Source organism: Ciconia boyciana, chromosome 2 (assembly GCF_034638445.1).
Source record: "Ciconia boyciana chromosome 2, ASM3463844v1, whole genome shotgun sequence".
In the NCBI taxonomy this organism is placed as follows: domain Eukaryota; kingdom Metazoa; phylum Chordata; class Aves; order Ciconiiformes; family Ciconiidae; genus Ciconia; species Ciconia boyciana.
The window spans coordinates 149,665,194-149,682,768 of NC_132935.1; the positions used below are offsets into that span (position 1 = coordinate 149,665,194).

The 17,575-nt window shown below is 37.7% G+C and overlaps 1 protein-coding gene across 3 annotated transcripts; it reads right to left on the reverse strand.

The window, feature by feature from the left end:
• Window positions 1–1,532: 1,532 nt before the first annotated feature.
• On the reverse strand, window positions 1,533–17,394 carry ENKUR (enkurin, TRPC channel interacting protein). 3 transcript variants are annotated; one of them, XM_072854468.1, is made up of 6 exons: window positions 17,093–17,394; window positions 16,728–16,811; window positions 13,528–13,673; window positions 10,091–10,317; window positions 8,092–8,238; window positions 1,533–4,017 (listed from the first exon to the last, which is right to left on the reverse strand). In XM_072854468.1, the coding sequence occupies exons 1-6, from the start codon at window positions 17,167–17,169 to the stop codon at window positions 3,844–3,846; spliced, it is 855 nt and encodes a 284-aa protein (XP_072710569.1). In that variant the 5' UTR covers window positions 17,170–17,394; the 3' UTR covers window positions 1,533–3,843. The 3 variants fall into 3 exon arrangements, with proteins under 3 accessions (XP_072710569.1, XP_072710568.1, XP_072710570.1); XM_072854467.1 differs by having other exon boundaries at window positions 17,018–17,394; XM_072854469.1 differs by lacking the exon at window positions 16,728–16,811 and having other exon boundaries at window positions 1,536–4,017; window positions 17,093–17,393.
• Between the last annotated feature and the right edge of the window lie 181 nt (window positions 17,395–17,575).

Below are 17,575 nucleotides of genomic sequence, written 5' to 3' on the forward strand. Positions count from 1 at the left end.
GTGATCTCAGCAGCAGTTTGTGACGCCAGTTTTTCACAAAAATATACAAAGGGCCAGACATGCCCTCCTATAATAAAACCCACCTACAGAGACTAAGGAAAATGAAATTGGTGAGGAATTTCTCCCATATTATTTCTCCCACAGAATTTTGCCCTCACTGTTTCGTGAGGGGAATGAGGTTACCCCTCAGCAAGGAAGATTTTGAGGAACTGTCCCAGACTTAGTCCCCAGGAATGCATGCAGAGCCCAAGAAACCACCGTGCTTTGAGACCAGCCACATGGAGCCCATATGCTCCTGTCAGACCTGATGCTCACTCGAGGCAGCTCTATCGGAGCCGTACAATCAGGAACTCCCTGTGTTTGTGACGATGCCGTATCTGATCCCTTCCTTCCTGGATATAAATAGTTTCATTCTGAAGAACAACCAGTGAGATATTTATCATAATTTCATGTTGCTATTTTTAAAAAATAGATACACGGTTTTGTCATGCGCAACTTCCAACAGGAAATATTTTCAGTTTGTGGCAACACAACTCTTACTGACCAATAGAGCATTCATCCCGCGTTTAGCATGTGTTTTGTGATGTTATCCAATTTAATATGGACCATTTAAAAATACCAGTTTGATAAAATAATTATGAAGTACTAGAAGCCTTTTGATGATTTTCTTTCTCATTATTTCATTGATTATCAGTAATTGACTAATGAATTTAGAGAACATTTCAACTGCTATTGCTACTTTTTAGCCTGTGGACAGAACTCCCATAGCGGTGGCTGGTTTTGCAGAGTGAAGTTCAAGCTTCGCTACAGAAAAGTGTTAAGTCCCACAGCTTGTGTGATTTGGATCTGTTTTAGTGATAGCCCACAATAAAAAAATTATTGAAATTTCACTTTTATATTTGCAAAAATGTATTGAATTTCTGAAGACTAAACCCCATTCCAGCTAGGGCTGGTATAATTCTATGGTCTATCTGTGAAGGTGAAACACCTGGAAATTATGATTTGGAAAGACCAAGTGTGGAAAAATAAAAGTTTTTCATCTATTCTGAACACAGTTGTTTGTAGGAAAGCATTTGATCAGTCTTGAGGTTTTTTACTTTTCTTTACTCATGTGCAGCTGGTCACAGTCAGTAGAAAGTTTACCATTGGCACCAGTAACTTTGAATTACACACTTAACACATGTGCTTAGTTACACAACTGGAACCCTCAGCGAGTGCTCAGCATATATTTGAAGACCCCAGTAAAAGTTCCAGCAGCGTGCATCACAGTGGAAATGCCGTAGTAAAGATGATGGAGGTTGGAAGCTCCTGCTGATGAAAACTAATTAATCTGTAAGTAAAATTGAAGTCACACAAGACATTTTAATGTTAAAATGAGATGTTAAAAAATGTCCAAGATGCTATGTTTTTATACATCAGTGGGTTTTTTTAACCAAGAAGACAGCTTAAAACATTTTTTAAACTGAAGAACATTATGATTTTATTTTCTTTCAAAATATCAGAGCACAAGTTCTGCTCTCAGGTCGGCACACTGGGTCTCAACCTGACTTGACTCTAGGGAGTTCCAGAAACGGATTATCATATTCAGGACTTACAGTTCTGAAGATACAGGTTGGAGAAAAGCTGCCCAATAAAAACAATTTGAGACTTGTTTCTGTTAATATTTAATATCTTTTATGAAGGAACAATTCTATCAGAACAATTGAGTTTACCCAACTTTTTGCTTTACTTATACTGATGGTACATATTAGTTGATTCATGAACATTACACCTTCAATTATTGACATTTCCTGAACATATAAATACGGAGTTACCTTCTTTGGATTCTGTAAATTTATTTTGTCAAACTTCCCAGAGGGAGTTAAAGGGTAAGAATGTTATCCTTCTGTGTGTATTTTCAATGGTTTTCATTATAATATATTTTTTCCGTATCAGAAGTGTTGGTAGGTCGCATGGAATACACATCAAAATAGATGGAAGGAGTTATAACCTTCCCATAGGGTGGCAGAAGCTATTCAGATGTAGCAAGAGGGGAACATCCCATGTCGCAGCAGCTACCTGCAAAGTGCTACATGAGGTTTATGCAAAAACAACCCCACAGTACTAGTGTTGAAAGGCACTAGTGACAGCCCACTCAGCTACAGAAGTGTACTGGCTTTAGTCTCTGCCTCTCCTGTTAAGCAGGAATACTTTTTGCATCCCTTCCCATTCACTTCCTAACTTCCCAATAATATACTAATATCCTTCTGGCAATTTTAGAAAGAAGTCATTATTACTGGTGAATGATGAATGCTTCCAAGTGTGGCCTAATTGCTTGTCCCAAACTTTGGGATAGGCCATCACCTACTTTGCATTTCCATAAAGTTAGCACTGATGATAAATGGAAGAACCAAATCCAGCTCCTCAACCTAACGCAGCCGAATGGTCTACGAGTAACTAGAAGCTGAGACTGAGGCAGTGGGAATGCACGCTGTTTCGGAGTCAAATCTAGTTTTTTATTTTAAGCTACAAGAAACAGCCATGTTTGATTATATTGCATTTCTTAAGAAAGGCATCTTGCACTTTGCCAGGAGATAATGTGACATGTTACTAAGTGCTTATAATTGGTGTGGTATTGTTAAAATATACAGTATAAGTAATTCTTTTGAATAAACAGTAAATGAAATTGATATTTTACAAAACCACAGCTTTCTTCCAGCTTATATCTTTCAAAAATAAACATGATTGGTTAACAGTAAGTTACAAAGGATAAAATACACATTCCTGCTCACCCACACTTTCCTAGTGTATGTCATAGACAAGTTTAAGATGCACAAGAAATATAGCCTAGAATCACTGTGAAGCCATTCAAAGCCATTCCCTGACAAGTTTATGAAAGGAACTTAATGTATGTGAAAACTTGGCTTTTAATAGTTCATTTGAAATTTTTTACTTCATCCTCTGCTGATGTCAGATACTATGATGTCACAACAGCTGCTGGTGGTAATGATTGATACCATACAGAAAAAGCTGTGTTCTGAAGCAAAGGTTAAGCAGTAGGAAAGAAAAACAATTTTTCTTTTTATGCAGATAATTGCAGTATAGTGTGCCGATATAATTTCTGCCTAGGTCTTGACTCACATGCTAGTATATCACTTTCATTCTAACATTACACACATAATAGCAATCCAAACATTTTTCTACTTTAGTTGTAGATTTACTATAGTATTACAGAATTATTTATACATAAGTACACACAGCAAGCTACATGTGGTATCTGTATTGTGTGAAGTCTATATTATTATGGGCTTCCACTATAAAAATTGGTTTTGGTAACAAAAAATGAGTACACAAAATATTATGCAGAAGCCAAGCTGTTTAGAAATACAATTGCTCAAGCTTTTAAGTAAAGTGCAACAGCTCTTTAATAACTAGTCCAGAAGCCATCCCACCCTGAAGTTGTATTTACCAAGCTGTCTTCATCAGCCAATTATTTCACTTTGTTTTGGCTATGCAAGGAAAGAAGTGCTCCAAACATATGAAACAGTATTTTTTATGCTTTTTGTATGATGTTTATAGAAATCTTAGTAGTTAATAAAAATTACAAATAATAATAGATTAAATTCACATTTTTATACTCAAAGTTTAATTAAGAATTTTATTTCAAAACATTTTGTGAATGATACAGAGGAGAGCTATATGTAACAACTTTTCTAAGAAACTACATACTTATATTAGTTTAATATTTCCTTGTGAATAGTTGGCGGTGTCAATTTCTTCTGAGAATTTAGGGGGGTGGTTCTTGGAGATGTAGGGATAGAGAAAAAGAAAAGGAGGAAAGAGGCAATATCTGAAAAACAATCGTTACTCATTTGCAATGTAGATAACTTTGTGCTTCTCAATTACTTCTATGTCATGCTCCAGTTGTTTCATCTGTGATTCCAGCTTTTCTTTATATATCTTCTTGGGTATGGTGTCTATTTCTACTGAAAGACCCTGAAATTCACGATACACTTCCTCCCAGTTCTTTTTCAGCCCCTAGTGCCATTACATGAAAAGGAAATATATGAGAAAAACTTCATTAAGAATAATATGCACATAAACTACTTAGGGGGTTTTGTTAATATTGCATTTGATAAGTGTCACTGCCATGTTAAAATAATAAATATATGGATAATGTTTAATCATCTTAATTGGACCAAATTAATTAAATGCTTAAAAGTCAAAGTAGTTGCAACAGAAATAATTTTGACTCATTCTGATGCAATATAAGGAATGGTCTTTAAAAAACTCTGTGCCTTGGAGAGAAGAAATTACAGTTTTTAAGAGGCAGCAAAACAATAATTAAAATAGCCAATTAAGGGCGAGCTACAAAAATGCTAAACTGAAAAAAAGTATGTCAATGTGACTAACAGTCAACTCTGTAGCCTACCAGGAACTTGAGGAAGCCTGTACATTTCATTTCCAGTCAGTATCTTCAAGAAAAACTGCACAAGGTAAACGAAGAATGACTCTTCCTTATTCTATATAAGAGACTTTCTATGCTTTCAATGATCTACAGGTAGGCAACTTTGCTCCATTGTATCTAATGCTAGTATGCTCACTGAGAAGCTACTAGGATTCATAAAAGCTGCCTCAAAACTCATATCACTCAAATGCCTCCTTTTCTCCAAAATGCAACAGGAAATATCTTACAAACTGCACTGAAGAAACCACTTCCCCATAAACAGCAACCTGGCTACCATAGATACCACCACGTCACACACAGTGGTGTTATCTACCTTAAGTAATCACAAGAGTACCAATACTTGGAACTCCAGCCAAAATTCAGCACCAGTTTCAGCTCATCTCACCACCAGCTTCATTTTCCATAATTGAGACTTTGCTCAGACCATGGACACCAAACTGATCCCACAATATTTTAACTTCTATGAACTACTTTGAAAAAATTCTAAATAATTGCATTCCCTTCCTAATCTACATTTACAATAACATCTATAGACAACTTATTTATCATCTGGACTAAAAAACCTAGCTGTCACTGACCGTATCAACAATAATTTCAGTAACTGCTACCTCTCTTGAATGCTGCTATACAAAGAATTACCTTACTAGGTAAAGTGAACTGTATCTTCCATATATAAAAGCCCAAGACTAAAACCCTGCCGAAAAAAACCCATGCAATAATCTGAAACGTACTCATAAACCTGTTAATTCAACATCAAAGCTAATCTTTTATCCACCAATATATGCTGAAGGGAACCAGACTGTGGTAGAAAAATAAAATTTAAAACTTGTCTTTACATCCTCACAATTACTGCAACGATTGCTCTTACTTTCTCTCCTCAAAAGGATAATCAAAGTCTATACATCCTATACAGGCATGTATGAGGATTTAGTAGAGTTTATTCAGTGCATCAAATGTCCTCATGAAAACTATATGGGTGAACTTAATAATCACACCTACTACAAGGAACTCGTACAGCAATCAGTAAATAATACAATATGGCTACCAGTGAGAAAACACTTTCCCAAAATGTTTTTGGCTCTCAGTTCTGTTTCCTTAGAGATCACAAAGCATCTTCAAAAATTAAGAACTGAAATTACTCTCTTGGGAACTAAAGTTTTCAACTCCCCTCAATAACTAAAACCGGATTCAGCAGACACACTGATTTTATGGCATGTTGTGACTTCCAGCCTCATGTCCTTCTTCTCCATTATTGGTAAGCACTTTTTCTCCCAGATTGGCTAATTGATTAACATATGGAAGTTAAATTTAGAGGAATTATTCTTAATACATATTTAGCTTTGAAGATTATTGCTTCTATTTCAGAACCCAAGGACTCCTGTGCTTAAAAACTTGCCTAATTTTGTCCACTGTATGAATTGATTTAACAGAAAAAAATGACCTCTCCCTGCCAATCCTAAGAAAAACATACTTTCTAATATGAAGTAATATTTTACTGGTTCAAAGCAGTGTATTTATTGCATAGCAATTCATGCTTTTTGCATATCCATATTAAGCATCTGTGTTGTCCATAAAAGTTATTCCAACAATCTTCATATTCAAATATCTACATATATTTAAAAACCCTACCTCAACATGTGAAACTAAGAGCAACAAGCCTATTTATTTACTGTCTTGTAATGCTACTTGTCTTTGCAATCCAAGGCTGTAAAGTACTTACATAAAACTCCTAGTCTACCAGGCGTAAGGTATAGTTTACAAATATATAGTCATGAAAATAAATACAGTATTTCCAAAACTTTCATAGAATAGTAATTCATAGCTTCTTTTAAATAATTCTTCTTTATGTACATTAGTAAAAACTGGTTTGGAAATAATTGAAAACAGTGAGTTTTAAAACACATTAGAGCATGCACTCATCACAATTTACTCTACCCCTACAGAGTGGAGAGATCAAAAGAAGATCATGACTCCCTACATAAAAATCTCCCTCACAGCTCCTCCGACAGCAATGTAATATGCTGACCACTAATGCTATGGCCTAGATCACAAACTGAGTATCTAACTCTATATAAGGAATTCTAATACATGCTGGAGCAGTGAGAAATATGTACTGCATTTATCAACATACTCCTTTATTCTCATAAAATCCCAACCAAAGTAAGCATAATGGAGAGAGAGTTCAAAAAATGTTGGCACAAATTATTTCCCTTTATTTTTGTAAGTTCATGAGGCTTGATTTTGTTCTCAGACATCTATTGCCACATATTCTTTCAAATCAGATAGTGCACATGTGTTCACTAGCAATGTCAATTATTTTAAAAGACAGGAATTCCCATATGTCTATGGCTGAGCACTGGGCAGAAGCCACATACCCTGGGGACACTAATTCCTCCTTACAATGTAACTGTATAAGTAATCTACCCCTTAAAGAGCAAACTTTTTTTTAAAATCTAAAAGAAAATACTGAGTTAATAAAAACAATCTAAAAACTTTTCAATTAAAAAATATTTCAGTGCACTCTTGTATTTTTAAAATATAGAATGTAATTTTAATCAAACTAAATGCAGAACTGTGAGCAGCTGAACTCACATGCCTTTTTGCACATATATTTTTGCTGCATAGTTAACTTCCTGGACCATCGGCTTGTCCCATGCCTTTCCCACCATAAAAATATCTTAATCTTCACCCTTGTTGTTACGTTCCTTATATTGCTGTCAACGCAATACCGTCACCTCTCACCCATACTCCTTCCTAGCTTCTACTGCTTGCTGCATACGCAGGAGGCACCATTGTGCTAGCTATTTTGGATCTTGCTGATTAACCAGTTAATCTTTGCAAGTGAGTTAGACACTGTGTTTTCTCTCTAGATATTCTGCTGGCTTTTTTTGGTGGGAATTTAGCATTTTGGAGATGTCCATCCATCTGCTAATTTGTTTCAGGTGGCTGCTAAGATCAAGTTATTAAGGGTAAATGATAAACAGATATCACAGTAATGTAAGCCTCATTTTCATAAGATATTTGGCTAAAATGTGGTCATGAGAAATTCCAGTTCAAGGATTGGATGTACTTTTAAAATGTCTCTTTTCCACTCTGCTTCTTTTATGGTATTATTTCTCTTTAGAAAATCTTGTGCAATAAAAACTGTATGAAAGACAGTATCCAAAACAGCTTGACAAAATACAATTTTTCCAGTCATAGTTCTACAAATATATTGCAATTCAATTCTGTTTTCTGTTTTTGCCACATTTTAAAGCATGACCTTGTGCTTTAGTCAGTGAGGTCACAATATGAAAATAGAAACTGCCAATAAAAGTGGCAATGTTATGCATCAGGAAAAAAAAAAAAGATTTGTATTTTTCCATGATTCACAAGTAGAGAGTCAGAACTGTCACTAAATCCATACTAAGGGGGATAGGAGTCTAACAGAATTGAAGTACTTGTAAAACTGGACTAAAATTGTAGCTAAATCAGCTCACTTCAGTTCAGTTTACAACTGTTCTACAGCTCCATCTAGTGAAAAAGTAGCTAACTCATTTGCCTTGCTTGAAAAAATCTAGTGTACTTTTATTATTTATATGGACTTACATTACCTTATTAATCTTTTGTACACATTACTAATTACACTAAATCAAAATATGCACCTGCAGAAGACTTCTCCTTTCTTCATCAGATAGCCGTTTCATGGCTCTCTTCTTGAGATGCTCCAAGATACCGCCCTCATATTCTTTCTGAGCTCTCTTCATTTCTTCCTTTCTCTGAGTTACATATTTTGGTGTAACACCATAATCCTATAACGGTAAGGAAGAATTTTCTTATGTGCTTTTAAGAAGGAAACAAAGACATACCTATCATTCATAGTATATTAGATTTGCAAAGACAGCTTGAAATGGAATTTTGTGCCACTGAGCAATAAAATCTTAAATCACTGTGTTCTTAGAAGTATCAAACGTGATTGTCTTTGTAGCCTGAGCAAAATGTATAAACAATTCCCTTCAATTTCTTTTTGCAACCTTGGAAGACAACAGAATCCAGAAACAAAAATGTCTATTTATAAGAACTGATGATTGAGTGAGGAGTTTGAAACCTGTTTATGACTATAAGCTATTTTACATTTTTATATGGTGTCAGATTCTAGGTTCTGAAAGACATCCCTTAGATACTTTCTTTGAAAGGTCTTAATGTATCCTGATTTTTGCTGAACATTGCATGCCACAGAAAAGAGCGAATAGTGTTAACACATACACGAAAATTGGACTAGTTAGGAATGGTAAACTATCCCATACTGGATGTGGCAGAATTGTGTTTCTGGGAGGAAAAATAATTTCTGAATATTCCAGATGTGGAATATTGGGGGAACACATCTATTTTGCCTTATCCTTTGTAAAATGAAGCCTATCTAGCTCTGCCAGAAGGTACTGGAGTCTACCTTCTTTCTACCAAATGCTAAATGATTCACAAATCGGTTGGGTAGCACTATGACTAGCATTGTTTATATATATGTTTAGCTATACAAAGGTACTGCAAGGGCTGCAGGTTCACGTTTTTCATTTTCTCTGTCATGAGTTATGTCATATATCATGTCTCTTTTTGCATGATGCTCTGTCATGAGTTACCTGTTTAGATAAGCCAGACTCCTGATACATCTTGTTTTCCTGAGTAGTGGAATGGACTGTTCTTGTGCTTGGAGGAGGTTGCCCTTAAAGGCATGCCAGCTCTGTCAAGCTCCTTTGCTTTTCAGAGCTGTCTCCCACAGGGTCGTACCTACTAGTTCCCTGAATAAGCTGATGTTTGCTCTCCTGAAGTACAGGGTCTGTACACTACCACCTGCCTCCCTGAGGAAGAGGGGATCTTGAACTACTTCATGGCCTGTGCAACCAAGACAACTATTGATTATCACACCTCTAACCAGTTCTTTCTCATTTGTAAGTAGCAGAACCATAAGAGCATGATCACTGGTTGGCTCATCCACCATCTGTGTTAAGAAGCTGTTGCTGACATGCTCCAGGAACCTTTTTGGATTGCTTTCATCCCATTGTGTTGTCCTTTCAGCAGATATCAAGGAGGATGAAGTCTTCTGTAAGAAGCTGCACTGTGATCTGAAGATTTACTCAAGTTGCTTAGAGATTTCATCCAGTTCCTCACCTGATTGGATGGTCCATAACAAACACACTTTTGACACTTACTGGCCTTTCCTCTGATCCTGACCCACAAGCTCAGCTATCCTGTTGCCAGTTCCATAGAAGAGCTCCATATATTTGAACAGCTTCTTCATCCAAAGGGCAACCCCTCCTCTTCTTCCCTGCCTGTCTTTCCTAAAGAGCCAGCATTCATTCATCACAGAACTCCATTTGTCTCCCCATTAGATACTCCCTGGGTTCCCAATACAACACGTGCTATTGCTTTAGCAGCACCATTCTGCCCATTCTTTGCTGACAGCATAAGCAAGTGAATACAGAGCAAAGGCAAGGCACAACTCTAGTGCCAGTGATTTCTCCTTGATGAATTTCAAAGGTCTACCACAAACAGCAGTGGTATCTAAACATCTCAAAAAGAATCATAAACATTTCATAGGAGAATACAATAGAGAACATAAAATAGGCATTGCTACTAGTATTTCCACTATAATTTAATTAAACTTACCTTTTTTTTAATATATTTTGGAACAAGTCCTGAAGTTTCAAGCAGATATTTATCTCCCTGTCTTCTATCAACATAAATAGGTTGAGGCTTTTTAGGCAATCCCGTGATAGCAGCAACTGCATTTGTATTTATAAAATTCTTTTTACTCTGAATTCCCGTAAATGGGTGATCTGTCCTCCGTGGCACTGATAATGCAGGCAATTTCTTACTATCCTGTTCTTTTTTTCCTGTGAATTGAGCATGTAAATATTCTCAGCAATAACCATGAAGAGCTTTGCAATTTAATGTTATTACATTTTTCAAAAGGGAAAAATTATGTACAAAATTGCATAAAAATAGAAACCAACTGTATCTACAATGAAAGAATTGACTGGGAATGTACTATGATGAAAATGAGTATGCTTGTTTGGCATAACAGAAGTTTCATAACCTAGGAAATACTATGTTGTTTTAGATGGGTTTGCCTTATAAAATGCCACTCATTTCCTCTTAACTGCAGTAGTACAGGACTTCTTTCAAATGTATTTAAAACTACTTTTACTAGAGGTGCTCGTTGTCGGGGCCCTTAGGCACTAATGGCCCTGCCCAGCCTCACCTGGGGCATCCACTCCACACGCTTGGGCTCAGGAACCCCATTTCAGCTCAGCCCTGGGCTGTCAGCGCCTGGCTGAGCTGTCTCAGCCATGCCTGCCCCTAGTCCTATTCCTGAAGAGCTGTGTGGAATCAGTGGATGGACTTGGGCCGTTATCCCATCCTTCCTGATGGTTACTAGGCCATTGATAGGACACATTTTCATCACCACCTGCTCTGCTTGCCTGCTTCTGGTGTGGTGGGACTGCACCCTGTTGGTGAGGTCACTGCCCAGCCTGCATTGTGGTTGTCCTCAGTTTCTGCCTCACTTCCCCTTAGGGAAAAGCCCTGCTCTTGCTGCTCCCTAACACTCGTAAACAACTTCTCACACTCCTTTCTCCAGAGAATATAGAAACTCTTCCTTTTTAGTGTAATCTTTTCTCCAAGGCACCAACAGAAAGTCAGTAGTCTCCTGAGTAGTCTGTTCAGGTGAGTGATGAGAGACAATTCATTTCCTACCATATTTGCCACTAGATATAACTCTAACTCACAGTCATTATCAGAGATAATGATTTGATTCAGGTTGTCTGAGTTCGTGTTCTTCTTTGGCAGAAAATAACTGTAATGTCACACGTGACAGAGCTCATTCCTACAACAGCTGGTTTCCTGATACTGACCCCATGAACCAGTGCTTTCCTGGGTTTTGTTTTTACAACCTGATAGCTTGCCATAACTTAGTACTGTAGGACACACAGACTTAAATCTCTGTTTCTCTTAGGATGTCCTTTTGGAAACAAGATCTCTGAAGCTTCTCAGTGAGCACTGGCTCACCCTTATCTGCAGTACACTGGTGCACGCTTGCTGCTTTAGGAGCCCCCACTTCTTCTGGGGCCAGCAACAGAGCTTGGTTAAAATGGATGCCAGAGTCCAGTAATACAACAAGATTCAGATGAAAGTTAAGGAACACACCTTTTGTAAGGAAGTGGTAAGTAATCAGACTCTAAAAGAATGACACTATCCCAGACTTTAGGGAAAAAAATTTAATCTTTCTGTTCTGTCCTTGCAATCTATTTTTTAACTAGTTGGATCAAACCCAGTTTTGAAGACAGCACAGATACCATAAAGACAATGCCATAATCCCATGCAGACAACTGATAACTGGTTAAATTCCAAGTGATGAAAGTGCAATGCTTTAAAAGAGGTGATTAACCAGTGTAACTTCTCTGACGTAGGTATGAAATTCCATCCAACAAAGGTACAAGAACTTTCTGAGTTAATGATACAGTTCCTTCTCAAGATCTGTTAGGATCTAATCGTGGCAATGAAATTACTAGTCTGGATCGATATTATGATGTGTCATAGTAATTTTGAGGTTCTGGTACATTGACTCCCATTGACTCCCAATGCAAACACCCAAGCACATATTGCTATTATGAAGCCCTGAATCAACAAGTTGAAATAGAAATATTGTGAGCTGCTTGTCTGAGAAAAATGGGTCAGAGTGCTATATCTCAATATATAGCAAATTTGAAGTAGATAACACTAATTTTATAATACCAATACTTGAAAAGGGATCTTACGGACTGCTCCAAATTATTGGTGAATCAACCTTCTTTCCTATGCCCATCTAAAACACTAGTGTGGTAATTTAACACAGTCTTGAGCTTGGAAGCATTCATGTTCAGATGTCATGCAGTATTACATTCCAGTATACTGAACGCTATTCAGATTTCCTGAAAAAATGAAGACTTTATTAAAAAATGACCCAGGATGCCTACAGGACCTCTGGGACCAAAGCTTACCTTAAGGTTCTAATAATCCATATTGCCTGACGCATTAAGCCTCCAAAGCCTCTTGGGACAGCCTGTATTTTCAGTGCTAAAGCTGTTTGCGTGTGCCATGCAAATTTGGGCGCTGGACTCCTACATTCTCTTAGACAGCTTTTTTTTTTTTTATATATACTGTATGTTAAGCTTTTCTATTTTTCCAGGCTAAAAACAATTTCAAGCTGAAACTTTATAACTCAATTACAAACTGACAGCAATGTACTTAGAACTCCAGCAGCACTAAGAAGGTCACTCCACCCTTGCAGAACTGGCTATGAGGCTGAACATTAGAACTGTCAACTCCTTATACCCAGAATTATGGTTTTTGCTTAAAGATAGAATGCATTTTGCAACAAAATATTCCAATTTTCTTATTTCTGTGACATGCAGCTCTCCAAAAAATTCTATGCTTTGAACACCACCAGCCAGTTTAATGCTATGGGATTAAGAGCTGACAAGGAGTGCTGAAGAGTAAAACCTGTATGTTGCTTATAACATCAAGGCACACATACTTTTCCCATATCTCTTCAAGCACTGAAAACAATTAGTTCACTTTTAATACCCCCATTCATATTATTTACTTTAATATTAATGATCAGTTGCAGAAAAGAATGGCGTACAAATCTAAACTACATAATTACAAATTGAAATATCAGCAGGATAGAACATATCATCAACACATCTTCAACATCTGAATAGCTGCAGCCAAAAGAGAGATAATTTTTCTTTGTATTTCACCTGGTTTTATACCACATGACAGTAAATGCTTACTGTATTTTCTGATCACATATCTAATTTCCTTGTTGCTTGTTTCAGTATTTTACACAATAAATAAGAAACATTTTTGTAAAATAGAGAAATAATTTTGGTATCATAGATACTATAAAAGGAACAATGGAAACTGCCCCAGCATACAAAAATGATTTTAAAATTTTTAAAAATTTGTTTCTCCGTAACTAACTGTTGCTTTCAACATTAATATTATCAATTTTAAAATTAAAAAAATACATTACATTTCATATATTTCATGTCTATGCTTACTTGCTGGTAGCTTGGGTTCCTTTGAATGTTTCTGCAGAAAGTTTTTTGGAGATGGTATTGCAATTTTTGCTGGTCCCATAGTTTTCCACTGAGCTTTATTTTTTGCTACTTCACATTTCACAGATGGTCTAAATGTGGATATATACCTTAGACATTAAAAGATAGCCATAAAGAAGTTAAAGGTCAGAAAATTATTAAAAATACTTCTTCAAAGAATATACATTTTTGCAGTAGTTCATGTCAAAAGCCTAAGCTATTTTGTTTTGTTCTCTCTCCCAAATAAAGGCCATCATTCATACAACCTCCATACTAAGGCTAAGGTCAGCATTACAATGACAAGTTGTACTTCTGATTCTGAAGTTAGCTTGCTGCTTCCTTCTTCTCTTGGGTCTCCAAGGTCAGTATTATCACACTTTGGGAAATGGTTCCTGTATGCACTGTTCATATAAACACTGAAAGCAGGTATTTTGAAACACAACAAAACCTAAACTTTGGAAATAAACTGCTTTGAGTGTTGCTTACTAGAAGTCTGACAGAAACGTGAATTTATTATTTTTATGAGGTTATGCATTACACACTTTGGTCTTTATTTTTTAACTAACTCCACTTTGAAAAGATTTTTTTAGGGCTATTTCTTTTGTTCCAAAATGCATCCAGAATACGCAGCTGTTGTGCATCTACAGGAAAATAGTAATCATGAACCTGCTTTGCTGGATTTTCTGTATTTGAAAGCCTGTAGTATGGGAAAGATGCAAATGCCAATGTATCTTGGCCATTTCAGAAGCTGCAGCTGCAGTACATTGTAGGGCCTTACATAACAGAGCAATCAAACATATCTAAGGAAGAGCCCAGCTGGCTTCAAAAAAGATGAGACCTGTATTGATGAGGACATTCGCTGCTTCATTCTATGGGATGAAACATATTTTAGAGGTATGTAAAACCTCGTGCTTCAGAAAACATCTCAAATGTAGTCGAGAGTTGGACAGAACATCCTTGATCATCAGTTTATCTTATTACTGTCCACTGTATCGTTGTCTCAGTGTTCCTGTTGAACCATCTGTTACAGACATCTCTTAAAATAGAGATTAGATGAGATGGATGACTGCTCTGAAATAGCACAGCAAACTGTATATTCCTTATATCACACAGATCCAAACTATGATCCTGAACTATTGCAATCAGTGGTGGTTTTGGCACTAACTGAAACGGCTAATATGAAAATCAGTAAGGACTCAGATATGAAAAGCTGTATGCACCCGCTACGCACACACTGCTGTTTTGGTGTAATGTTGCATATGGCACTGTAACTTCTGCTTTAATCAAAAGCATGCAAACATGTTCTCCAATCATTAGCTGATTAGCAGCATCTTGACTCTATCTGAAGGACTGAGCTGTCAGATGTTTTCCTGAAGGAGCAGAACTCCCTGCTCCTGAAGCTAAGGCTACCTCATTGTACCTTTTAAAATCTGCCCATCTTTAGGAAACATGTCATACTAATTTACGGTAGATAAAAGCTGATGAACGGTTGCGCTTTTCTTTCACAGAAAAAACAGAAGTGTTTATGAAAAAAGTATACCATGTTTCCACGTAAGGAAAAAAAGAACAAAATGATTACATATAATGCAACCTATTTTACAGAAATACTGAAATAGGATAAAAGAAATGATGTAATGCTGGGCCAGTGAATGGGAGTCATAGTAGCAATACTGATAAAAGCTTTTGTATATGAGCTGCAAATGTCCAATACATGAATTTGTACTTGATCATAACATTAGAAAATGCAAGAGGACTTCATTAAAATGTGGAGTTATTTTGTCTTCTGGAGATTTAGTCTCCAAAATCAGAAAGAGGATTATGTACATAAGATTACATATAATTCCAGAAATACCTCTAATTATAAGAAATGAGGTTTTATTTATTTTTTCTGTTAAATTAATGGTAAACAGCCATAGACATAGGCACAAACCCACCACATTCATAAATTATTGCGTTCCTCACCATTTGCTAGGAATGGCATTGTAGCCACACAGTACAGAAAGGTAGTGACTTTATGAGGAGTTTGGCCTAGTAGTGTTCATGCAGTCTTGGAAGGAGAAAGTGAAGGAGAAGGTACTGAGTTTATTACATATTGGCATAAGGTTTAAAGCTGTCTTTTAAAGATGTCTTTGTAGACAGCTATAGGCATTCCTTTGGACAGAGAGATGTGGCAGCTGTATTTTTTCAGTGACTTTTCAGGCCAAGAAAGTGGCTAAATGCTGTCACACACCAATAACATAGGGTTAGAGAGGGTTGCAAGGAAGAAAACATGGTTATGGGGGACTTGAGAATCTTAATCCATTCATTATTTGGCAAGGGGAGAAAAGACAATACATTTGTAAGAAGACAGTTAGTATTCCTTAGGTGTCATCTTGGGACATCAAAGTTGGGGAAAATGAGGATACTTGCCTTGGTTTCATGAGTAGTACCTGGTCAGTTGAGAGTGAACTACGTATGATTTCATTCGGAAAAAAAGACCCTAGATGTTGTATGCATTAGTTAAAACTGGTCAGATCATGCTATTAACCAGGTTCGACGCTGTTGTTACCAGCTGGATATCTAGCACATTGCGAACCAAAGCAGGAAGTGGGGTGACAACAGAAGCCAATAAGATCGGAAGGGGATTTAGCAGATTGCATCCAACCTAAGGAATCCATTGCCTAAACTGAACCTGATGGTCACGCAGTATCCAAATCCCTGAATGGTATTAAGACAGGAATGGATTTAGTGTGCTGCGTGCCTTGCCATACTGTCATTTCACTTTCCTCTGTCTGCCAAAAGTATCTTTCATTCACCTTGGAAACAAAAAAAGATGTATTATCTATTTTTGCATGGAAAACATTCAGAACTAGGAATCTCACAAGTCCGAACGTTTTTACCTGAAAAGGGATAACTGTCTTTCTTCTAATGAGTGTCACTGATATTTCTACTCATTTTAAAGCTATTGAGTTATGACCTATGTTAACTTTTCACTGAAAGTGCTAATAGTAACAGCTTTCTTTCATACAAAATAATAGGGACCTGAAAAAACAACATATGTTTGCATAATTATCAAATAAGAACTTTACAAAAACTCTCAAAGGAATTAATGCTAGGGGGCAAAAGGTGTTTTTAAGGTAAGGGGTGAGAAAGAGGAGCAAAAGAAACAATGTCAGAAGACATACCTGACACATGAAAAGAATGGAAGTGTGGCACTGAGAAAAATTTTAAAAATCCTCAACTTGTCAGCTGCTCGCTGAAAATTTGTTCTAAGTGCAAATAACAAAGATGTCATGTAATTCCTCTGCGTGGAAAGAGTGCTTTGTAAATTCTTTGTCAATGAACAAGATGGCATTGAAGATACCAAACTGAATCATCAGCTCATGGAGCAGGCTGTAAGCCCTCGGATGTTAGTTAGTGACTCATTAGGAGGAGCAATAACTATGCAAAAACTAGATTTTTTTTTTTTTAATACCTGTTACCTGTAAGATGTATTGCCTTGCCGGAACCAGTCACCGTGTCTGCAAGTGGTACTGTCACACCCACGTACCTGGGAGGTTTGACAGGCTTCTCCTCCAGGCGGGGCAGGAGGTTATAGATGCTCTCCTGGGCACACTGCGCCGTCATCCTCCGGCCGAGGGGCCCTGGACACGGGGAAGCGACCACCTCGCTGAGGGGGCCTCGCGTTTCCTCCCTCTTCGCAGCTCCCCCGGCCCCTCCTCGCCCTCGGCCCACTTCAGCGAACGCCTCCGTCCCGGCGCTGAGCCGCCCGCCCCCTCAGGGCGCCGCCGCCGAGGCAGGCGCGGGCCCGCACAGTGTTGTCTCCGCAGTTACTAGGGAAACCCGTTGCTAGGTAACAGCGCCGTGAGGGGGCGGAACCTACGCCATCCCGCCACCGCCCCCCTCCGGCGGAAGGCCACTGTGGGCAGGCGCTAGGAGCCGCGCAGGCGCACTTCGCGGAGGTGAAGCCGTCACGGCCGAGTCAGGGAGCGCTGGGCGGCTTGACTGCGCGCGCGTCGCGGCTCTGGGCGGA